The sequence below is a fragment of the Sphaerodactylus townsendi genome, linkage group LG01 (assembly GCF_021028975.2).
Source record: "Sphaerodactylus townsendi isolate TG3544 linkage group LG01, MPM_Stown_v2.3, whole genome shotgun sequence".
Taxonomy (NCBI): Eukaryota; Metazoa; Chordata; class Lepidosauria; order Squamata; family Sphaerodactylidae; genus Sphaerodactylus; species Sphaerodactylus townsendi.
Window position 1 is genome coordinate 90904836 of NC_059425.1, and position 10753 is coordinate 90915588.

Below are 10753 nucleotides of genomic sequence, written 5' to 3' on the forward strand. Positions count from 1 at the left end.
GAGAATTGTTTGCATTGAATCCAGCCTGTACAGTCTGTCTCTTATCTCGCTTTGTTAACGGTACTGCAGGTGGAAGTGGGGGGAGGTTTGGGGTGTCTGTTCCAGGTTCTCACTTTCTGAGGAAGTGTGGGTGAGTGTGCTTTCAGGTCTAAAGGTGGAATATGAGGGGAAATGAGGGAGGACAAGGGAATGACGTGTCTATGTTTTGCCTGCTTTAATGTATTCATTTCTGACAGTAATACATCAACAGCTTTTCTGTGCTTGTTATCAATAAATAAGAATTCTACTCTCAAAGTACCGATTCATTTATTGGACAAGTGTGGGGTTGTGACACACTGTAAGATATTGTTTAAATATGTAGAATGTGAATCATCTGTAGTTGCTCAGAGATCATGGCCAGCAGTCAGAATATAAGCCAAATTTCTGCATATACCTTCTAAACATCAAGCTCAAGAGGACTCTGTGCTGTTGTTATTCTTCAACAGCAATAGTTCCTGTTTTTTTTCCTTGTAACTACATTAAGATATTACCAGAATGCCTTATGAATAATAACAGAAAACCTCATGGATAAAAATCTGATTTGGTTTCTGCACTGGTAGGTCTATGATGATGGGAAATATGTATATCTTGTGATGGAGCTGATGCGAGGAGGAGAACTCTTAGACCGGATACTTCGACAAAAGTGCTTTTCTGAACAAGAGGCTAGTGATGTCCTTTGTACCATCACCAAGACAGTGGATTATTTGCATTCCCAGGGAGTAAGTATTATTTCCTGTGTATTCAGCAAATTTTCTTAAAATGTTATTGTGATTTGCTTTCTTGGAATTGTTGAATGATGAGGAGCATTACCCAAAACATATGCTAAAATGCAGATAAACTGTAAGGTGATTAACTTACTATTGAAAAACAAATGTCACCAATGTGACATGGAATCGCTTCCTGTTATTTTTGAACGCACAGATCTCACTCTGACATGATGTCCTCCAGACTGAAGAGTTAATTAATTAACATTACAGTTCTAAGCAGAGTTACTTTCCTGTCTGTTAAAATTAAACCCCAGTCTACTGAAGGGAATGTACTTAGAATGACATAACTCTACTTGGGATTGAAGAGTAAGCCAGTAACACAATTCATTTATTTATTAAGAAAGTTTGCTCAGAGTTATTCCTATCTGTTGGAAAATTGTCTTTCCAAGGTTAGGGTGGGTATATATTTTAGATATCCAGTACACCAGAAGATACTGCTTGTCATGTCAGGTCCAAGGTTTGGGAAAATTCCATTTGCCTGGGTTAGTATCCGCTTCATATGCTGTTGTGTGTTTGCTGCCATTGCAATCCACACTGCTATGGGTAAAACCTGTAGCACAAAATATTTTTTGCTGACACAAAAATGATGCTAGCAATGTCACCAGTGTGAATCAACCTTTAACCATAAGTGAGAGAATTGCAGATCTTGCTAGAAGTGGTATGGAAAAAACCATAGCAGTCACACAGTTCTGAGCACCTCTGAAGTGGACCTTTATCTGGTGCTTTCTGTCCACCTCCCCTACAACAAGCTACATTAGTTATCTATGTAAGGATTTTTTAAAAAATGGCAGAAGTTTGGTTAATATTACTGTTTACTGGATATTCTTAATATTTTGAAAGGTCAGCAGCAGTTATCAAGAATTGCACAATTTCTTTGGCTTTTACCTAAAATGGATCATTATTTTCATCACTGCTTGGCAGATGTCTATACTGCATGGCTCCAAATGTCCAAAGTAACACTTACACTTCCTGTCATAATTTATGCTAGCTATTAATAAATCTTACAAGGTTTCAATTGTAATCATTAATTGCATTTGACAGTGACGGTTACATCAACAATTTTATTTTATATAATAACAGTTCACTTGATTTCCAGGTTGTCCATCGAGATCTGAAGCCTAGTAATATCCTCTATATGGATGAGTCAGGAAATCCAGAGTCAATCAGGATCTGTGATTTTGGATTTGCCAAACAACTGAGAGCTGAGAATGGTCTGCTAATGACTCCATGTTATACAGCCAATTTTGTAGCACCTGAGGTATGTTGTAGCAACCATGTTTCGTAATGCACAGAGAGTTTATCAAAAATATTTATTCATGTTTTACTCCTTCCCACATTGGAAGAAGTAAAAACACCCAGAACAACTCTGACTTCTATTTTAGCCTATGCCCCACTTCATTCCATGCCACTCGTACACTCATCCAGATAAATATGATGTTAGAAAGGTAGCCACATGTGATACTCAGTAGGGTTGCAGAGGTGAAATTCTGTTTGCATACATAAATCTCTGTTTGGATTCAATTTACTTTTATATTAGGTGGTAGTGTATTAAGATCTCTGAACTCTCTCAGCTCACACATAGGCAGGAAATGGCAAACCACCTCCAACATCTCTTGCTTTGAAAACCCTATGGGGTCACCATAAGTCAGCTGTGACTTTACAGCACTTTGCACCACCAGTGTAGTAACTGCAGCATGATGTGGATGATTGAAGATATCTGTAAATGGGGGGAATTTCATGCCATCTAATGGGAGCAATATTCTCTGTGCCTAGTAAAGTCAAGCAAATGTGAAGCAAGCAGTGTCATAAAAGTCCTTTTTGATTTAACCATTCTAGAAGTGATAGAACACAGTATCTAGTTTTTTCTTCAATGTTTCCTTCTCCAGGTCCTAAAACGGCAAGGCTATGATGCAGCCTGTGATATTTGGAGCTTGGGGATTCTGTTGTACACCATGTTAGCAGGGTAAGTACAGGAGTTTGCCAGCATCTGTCCAGGAAGAAAAGTAAAAAAAGTATTAATGACAGACACAAAACATTAAAAAAATCACTTCTGTTTTTTTTAATTGAACTGAGGTTTTGCCATCGGTAACAAACATGGCATACTTTTATTTCATGGAGCCCAAAACATAATATGAAGTTGCAGTGTCTATCTGTGAGCTGTTGTTAGTTCTTTTGGGTGAAAACTGGTAGCCTGCTTAATTCTTTCACAGGGCAAATAACAGGTCTGAGGAAACAAAGTCAGGAAAATGGCATGGGAAGGGAAAGGCCTCAAGCTGGATTGAGTTCCCAGATGGCTGCTATGTAGCAATAAAATTGTGCTGGATCTTCTGGCAATTCATTTAGTTTGACTCTCAGTTGCTCAGATATGCTGATCACAATCGCTAAAATGGGCATCCACTGAGAGAGCAATTGAAGCTTTGGTCGATCAATCTAATTTTAAAAATTTGCTGACCTAGTTAATTTACACATAATCAGAATTTGCCTTACCATGGCACATATCAAGTTGTTGATTCTCATAGGAGAATATTCCCTGTATTTGCTTGGTATAAGCAAATGTCTGAAGGAAGAGGAAGTGGAAGAGCCTGACATGCTGAAGACTCCAGGTTCAGTTCCCTTCCTAACATCTCCAGTTAAGGATGGGAAGGACCTCAAGTGAGACCTGACATCCTGGAAAACTGCTGCCAGTCTCAGTAGACAATACCAAGTTAGGTGGACCAAGGATTTGATTTGGTGTAAGGCATATTCCTGTGAGTTGTAGAGGGCTTATGGTGTCAAACAAGCCATAAATGTGTGACTATGCATTTGGGGCTGATACTTGATTGAGTTTTGCTATTTTTATGTGCATCAAAGCATTTCAAGTTGGTTAGGCATTGGGAGAGTTGGGAAAGCATAGGTTCCCAGACTAGCAAAAATAAGATTATGACAAGGAGAGAATGAATGAAATAATAGTGGTGCTGCAGTCCAAGACACCTGACTTCACCATCACTGTTTTTCCAATACTGTGGTGACATATGGAGGCCAGAGCTATATGGTATATGTAGTCTCATGATTTTTATTGGCAGAGGAAGACTTTTTATTTTATACAGTGCAACTGTGGCTTCAGCTTCTGGTATTTATCTCTTAGAACAACTTCCTAGTTTTCATTTTTATGTCAAGCTTTACTGTCAAGCTTTACTGTCACTGGCATTTTCCCTTTTGGGCTTCTCTTAAGCTTGAGCTTGTGTATGTGAATGCTGTTAATACAGGAAAGAAGACTTAAGGGAATACTTGTTTGATTGGGTGGCTGTTCTAGCTAATTAAGACTTCAAATTCACTTTACACAGCCTGAAAAATAAAAAAAATTGTGTCATATGCAAGTACAGTATTAATGCTGAGACCTTTTTCCTGGAATATAATGATCCATTTACTGTGCCTATTTCTTGTAGTTTGATGAGCATATCCCTTCTGTAGCAAACAGACATGTAGTAACATTTTGTCTGCATTAACCATTTTTTGAAGACAGAATCTGAAAGGCTGACTCACTCATTATGGAGTTATATAGGTTGTATCTGGACTCCCCACCATGTATATCAGTACACAGATATCGGCTATTTATGCACTTGTGTTCTGTCTTGCAGCCAGCTTATCTTTCCTTCACCATAGACTTGCCGTTATGCATATTTTTGCCCTTTCTGAAGGCACTGTGGGGCAGAGCAAAGAAGCGGTGTGGTTTCACTTTTCCCCGCGAAGCTAAAGAGAAAGCGAAATTCTTTTTTTAATAATATTTTTATTTTCTCACACATATAAAAACAAACAAAACACATAAACATAAAAAGACAAAACACAGCCCATTAGACATTATATAATGACTTCCAGATATCTCATCTTCGATTAAAAGTCACCTCCAGATTCATACATATAATTAAAACATTAATTAAATAGTTTTTCTTAAATGTATTCTGGTGTTTATAATCTACTGTTTTCTTTAGATTTCAAACCGTGCCATTACCTCTCTATTTGAATAGTTTTTCAGAAGATATTCTGTAAAAAGTTTCCAATTTTTTGAAAAATTGGCCAAACTGTTCTCTCTTAATAGTGTTGTCAGCGTCACAATTTCTGCATATTCTGTAGTTTTCAGAATCCAGTCCTCTTTTGTTGATGACTTATTATCTTTTCATTTTTGTGCATTTAAAATCCTTGCTGCAGTTGTAATATACATAAACAGGGTTCTACATTCCTTAGGAGAGTCCTCTCCCATAACTTCCAACAAAAAGGGCTCAGGTTTCTTCAAAATTGTTATCTTCAAAATCTTTTGAATTACTTTAAATATCATATCCCAAAGTCTTAGCCTCTTTACATGTCCATGACATATGTTTCTGTCATGCTTATTTTCTTACATTAGAGTACACAAAACAAATACATCTTGATAACTCTGCATGGTACCAGTAAACTAAAGTTCGTTCCTTTTATAAAGTCGACTTCGTTTGAGTGTGTTCAGCCTTACACTTATTTGTTTCACAGATTCACTCCTTTTGCAAATGGTCCAGATGATACCCCAGAAGAGATTCTGGCCAGAATTGGCAGTGGAAAATACGCACTTACAGGAGGAAATTGGGATTCTGTATCTGATGCTGCCAAGGTAAGCAGATACATCAGAACTTCAAATGCTACTCTTGCAGACTTTTTCAGTAAGGTCCAACCTGCATGTTTATGTGGGAGATGCATGAATGGATTGCCTGACAACTTAAATACAAAAAAAGCTGTATGTGTAGGAGACATGACACAGGTGAAAGATTAATCCTTTTCCTTCATTCTGTTTCCCCAAAACAGTCATACCTTCTGCTGCACCTGCCATTAGTTCCAGTGGTGGGAAAGGATGATACTTGCATTGTACCTTATTAGGGCTAATAGCAGGTTAATGGGGATTTCTACCAAGAAACAGAATGGACTGGGTAAGAAGGCTAAATTCCTCTTACCCAGTGATCCAGCCCAGGTGCAGATCCTCTATCTCATGTCTGCTTTTTAACATAAAAATAAATGTTACTTTCTGGGTTTTTCCAAAAAAAAACCCCTGCCCCCGCCCCTTCTAGCTGGGTTGTTTTTGTGAACTATCATTTGTGAACAGTCATTTTATATGGGTTGTGCCTCAGTCTCAGGAGATACCTCTTCACCCACTCCCTTCTCTTTTTCATTTCTCCTGGAGACCCTGAAGCAGTAAGGATGGGAGTGGGGGGACTTCTCTGCCTTTTCCTGCTTGGGATTTCCACAGCTTCCATCCTACCCCTTTCCTTCCTGTTTGGCATGCTCGCCAACTGAAGAGCTTCCCCATCTTCATGGGTTCTGCCTGCCCAGCCCTGCCTCCCTCTCTGAGCTAATTCTCATCCTGGCTAATCAAGTCTTTGTATGAGATTCAGCTGGCTCATGCCTGGATGATGGCATGTTGATATGCCACCCAGCATGTCACCTCAGTCACAAATGTGATTCTCCCAACACTGTAATGACACTGATTTACTATGATACATGGTTAAGGCTAAAATTATGCACAAAAGACAATATTCACAAAACTGCTGTATCTCCCAGATGCTTGAGTAATGTGGTGATAGTTGCCTTGTGGTTACTCCAACACTGGCCATTTATGTGCTTGTGGTCTTCTTCACATTGAGCATTCATCCCTTTCAAGTTTGATTCTCAGTTGCACACATGTTTAGCCCTCTTTAAGTTACCCCTGAAGGAGATCAGCATATGTTTAGCTTTGTTTGGATTTTGTCCACCTTTCCCCACACACACCACAGCAGCTCCTCCCTCTCTTTGGGCAACCATTTCAGAGGAATCAGAAGGATTTTCTTTCTTTTTTAAAAATTTTCATGCTGAAGGCCTATCACACTGAAGGCCTACCACACATTTCGCCTGCATCTGTGGCTGGCATCTTCAGAAGACTATCAGATCCTCTGAAGATGCCAGCCACAGATGCAGGCGATGCAGGTGTGTGGGGCAAAAGATGGGGAGGAGTGAGAAAATCCAAAGCTAAACACATGCTGATCTCTTTTCTGCAAAGGGAGAGGAAAAGTCACACTTTTAGAGCTTTCAGAAATCATGGGGATTCTCTGATCTGAAGGTGGGGTGAGTGACCACAGGGAAAAGCATGTGCACATCTGAGAATCAAACTTGAAGGGATCAGCTCAGCTATGAATACTTTGAAGTGGGAGAATTGTGTAAACAGAAGCTATGGGAATACTCCAAGTTGGAAGATTTTGTGTTTGGGGAGTTGCTTTGCATTTTTTGATGAGGGGAGAGGGTTACTATCAATTGTCCCTTTTGAGCCTCATCACAGTGGTGATGCCAGTGGATGCTTGACTGTTTTTCAGAGGATGGGATCTTAATAGTCTTTTCCACTTCAGCATTCTGTATTTTTCACACAATGTATTTTTAAACTGGAATTTAGCCTGATAAAATCATATTTTCCTTGCTTTTTTCACAGGATATTGTGTCCAAGATGCTTCATGTAGACCCCCATCAGCGCTTAACAGCAGCCCAAGTTGTAAGGCACCCATGGATAGTAAACAGAGAATATCTTTCACAAAATCAGCTCAGTAGACAGGATGTTCAGCTCGTAAAGGTAAATAGAAAACCAGCTGTTTTTCATATATGCACTTGGTCACAAATCAACACATATATTTGCTTTCTTTACACACAGCCAAGGCACCTAGGACAGTATTTTGAAGAAAAATATAGCAAAAAGCTTTCCATCCTATTACTTGTTCTGTTGTAGAATGTTCCCTTTTCAGTCACCTGTTCAGAACTAGGACATGAGGATACATAGAAGACTGGTTTTTTTAATATCAGGTTTTTTTATTCTACAGGGTGCAATGGCAGCCACCTACTTTGCTTTAAACCAAACTCCTCAGGCACCAAGGCTGGAACCTGTATTGTCCTCCAATCTAGCACAGCGGAGGGGGATGAAGAGACTGACCTCAACGAGGTTGTAGTGGTCCCAAAGAAATTCTGGTTTTAAAACCCCCCACATTATATTGATTTGAGGGGCTGATCTACATGAAGATGTAAAGTGATCCTTTGCTTTCAGGGGTTTTATTTTTTTGTTTTCTTTCTTTTTTCTTCTTTTCTACATTACCACCAAGATCCTGAGTTAGCAGCTACTAAAAATGTGCCAATTTTTCACTTGATATATTTCTCCTTAATTATGTATAAACTATTAAGGTATTGTCGAAGGCTTTCACGGCCGGAATTTAGGTGCTGTGTGGGAGCCTCATGTATGGTTGATAGCTCTAGTAAAGATGCTACCTGCATCTGTGGCTGGCATCTTCAGAGGACTATCAGATCCTCTGAAGATGCCAGCCACAGATGCAGGCGAAACGTCAGGAGAGAATGCTGCTAGAACACGGCCATACAGTCCGGAAACCACACAGCACCCTATTAAGGTATTGTTCCTACCATACCCCTTCTCTTTCTCCCCAAAAGGATTTTTTTGGAATCACTTAGGTGCTCTGTATGACCACATTTTATAAGCATGTTTTCCAACAGGTAACAAATAGGTTTGAGCTTAGAGGTCAGTTATACCATTTTATGTGTCAGAAGTGTACTGGCACAGCTAGTCCATTGGTACAACTGACTATCCTCAGCTGCAGGGGAGCAGCGAAACATACACTTGGTGAATGCAGCAAAACATACTTTGATACAAAATCATTGGCCTGCTAAAAGTGGGTTCAAGTGAAGTAAAAAAGAACTCCTGTGTATTAGCACTTTCTCTGCTTCTCAAAAAAATCTCTTTGTACATGTTCATGTAGAAATTAACACAAAAGGGAGAGATCAAGGTTGCATGTGCTGGGCCCATCTCCAATCTCCACATATTTGCTCAGAACCTGCACATAAACACCCCAATATGCATAGGTTTCTGTTCTTGCTGTCCGTATGCTGGACAAAATAGAAGGTATGGATCACATACACCAGATTCTGCATGCATTCTGTCTGTATGCAGTAATGTTCTGGGAAAATGGAAGTTAGGAGTGGAGTTAAGAGGTGTGGGCGAAGGGAACAACCCCTTCATTTCTTCATTCTTCATTTCTAGGTCTACACAGTTAAATGCATGAACAGGACTAAGCATACTATATTGCAGACTTGCCCACCACCATCTAATTGAGATTTTTCTTTGCCTGTTCAGTTTGAAATAAGAGTTCATAATGTCAGGCTGTCAAAATCATCTAATCCCCAACTGGCAGTTGAGAAAAAAAAGCTGTCACTGAAGAAAGTTCAGAAAGCAAATTTTACACTGTTTCCCTGTATCAAAGTAAACAGGCATATAGTGGTGTTTTTCTTCCATCCAGCGCAAGTGACCGGCAAAATGGGTCAACCACTTCCCACTGACATTGATGGCAAAGTTATCATGGGTCAGTCAGCCCAGCACAGACTTAAATCCTTTGAAATCTGTGAGCTTTTAGAGCAGCCAATGCTGTGCTGTATGGTGGTAATTATTTTTAGCACTTTATTTTGCTTTATTTTTCAAAATGGATTTTGTCATCTTCTGAAACTTTACAGGAGAAACCAGCACACTACTTTCATTTCCTCTCATGGGGAAAGCCTATAAAGACAGAATATCTTATCCTACAGATGAAATTTGTCATGCTGAGAAATTAGGCCATTCCATTTCTAGCTGAAGCAAGAGAAAAGGACTGGCATGAACTACTGTTATGTGCTTCTTATGGTTTGTTTCTTCATTGACCTAAATGTTGCATAAGTTATTTCATTGTATTTTGTCCTTGCTAATGTTTTATTTTCATGTGCTGTGCACACAAGATTGCCATAGGGCAGCTATTCTCTTGAATTTTGATTTTTAGAGTAAAACATTGTTATGAAACTCGTAAGATGGATGAAGTGGCTTGAGCATAAGAAGAAGGTTGGACCTTCTCCTCCACCACCACTGCTGCTGCTGCTGCCTCCTTTGCAGGTTGGCCCTGTTCAGCTGTGACACCTTGTGTGGGGACTGCAAGCAGTAGCCTGCTGGTTGGGACTGTTCCGCTGGAGCACAGCTGGCTTCCCACCCAGGGTTGTGGTGGACTGAGTCTGTGGTGTTGGCGTCTCCTCAGGAGGGGGGGACCTGCCAAAGTGAAGGGGGGAGCGCTCCCCCCACCCAATTTCAGGCAGGCTGAGGCTGACCCGGCCAGGGACGCAAGAGGGGCTCAGGGTGGGGGGCGATTTTGCGTCCCCACATGATCAAAAGAGTGGCGTCCGCAGACATGTGACCCCACACATCCCTCTGGCAGATATGCCACTGTATATGGCTTTAGCTATATGTTTTATGACAAATGTCTATAGCCTAGCAGTACAAACCTTCCCTGCAATGGAGGTGTTGACCAATCATTTCTTAACATGAAATGAATTCATCTTTATAGGCTCAATTCCAATTACTGATTTCCCTGGCCCTCACCTTTCTAATGCCAAGCTATGCTGCACAAAGGCAATTAGGCTAGTTTATTTGCTCTTTATTTCACCTCCTTTATAACAATTGTTGTTTTCCATCAAGTTGCAGCTGACTTATGGTGATCCCATAGGGCTTTCAAGGCAAAAGACGTTCAGAGGTGGTTTGCCATTGCCTGCCTCTGCATAGAGACCTTGGTACTCCTTGGAGGTCTCCTATCCAAATACTAACCAGGGCTAACCCTGCTTAGCTTCCAAGATCTGATGAGATCAGGCTACCCTGGGCTATTTAGGTCTGGGCTTCTGAAGATTATAGAATGCTTTATAGATTATAGAAAGATTATAGAAACAAGGATCGTTCAAAGTTTACCGTAGTTAAACCACCAACCTTAAAACATACTATACCAAAAGTTATTTAAAATATACGTCAGTAAAAATGGTTCAGAATGCTTGCAGGGAAGGTATAACTTGGATCTTACCGGTAGTTAGCAGTCAGTTCCAGAGGAATGAGGCTACAACAAAGATCTCTTTAACCCCAC

At 40.1% G+C, this 10753-nt stretch overlaps 1 protein-coding gene across 1 annotated transcript in view; it reads left to right on the top strand.

The window, feature by feature from the left end:
- RPS6KA2 (ribosomal protein S6 kinase A2) overlaps window positions 1-10352 on the top strand; it is a 127465-nt gene extending 117113 nt beyond the window's left edge. The window contains exons 16-22 of the mRNA XM_048487509.1: window positions 600-758; window positions 1903-2064; window positions 2693-2769; window positions 5307-5424; window positions 7264-7401; window positions 7646-8000; window positions 8222-10352. Of these exons, the coding sequence (XP_048343466.1) occupies window positions 600-758; window positions 1903-2064; window positions 2693-2769; window positions 5307-5424; window positions 7264-7401; window positions 7646-7771 (780 nt within the window). The 3' untranslated portion in view covers window positions 7772-8000; window positions 8222-10352. The remainder of the gene's footprint in view (window positions 1-599; window positions 759-1902; window positions 2065-2692; window positions 2770-5306; window positions 5425-7263; window positions 7402-7645; window positions 8001-8221) is intronic.
- The last annotated feature ends 401 nt before the right edge of the window (window positions 10353-10753 follow it).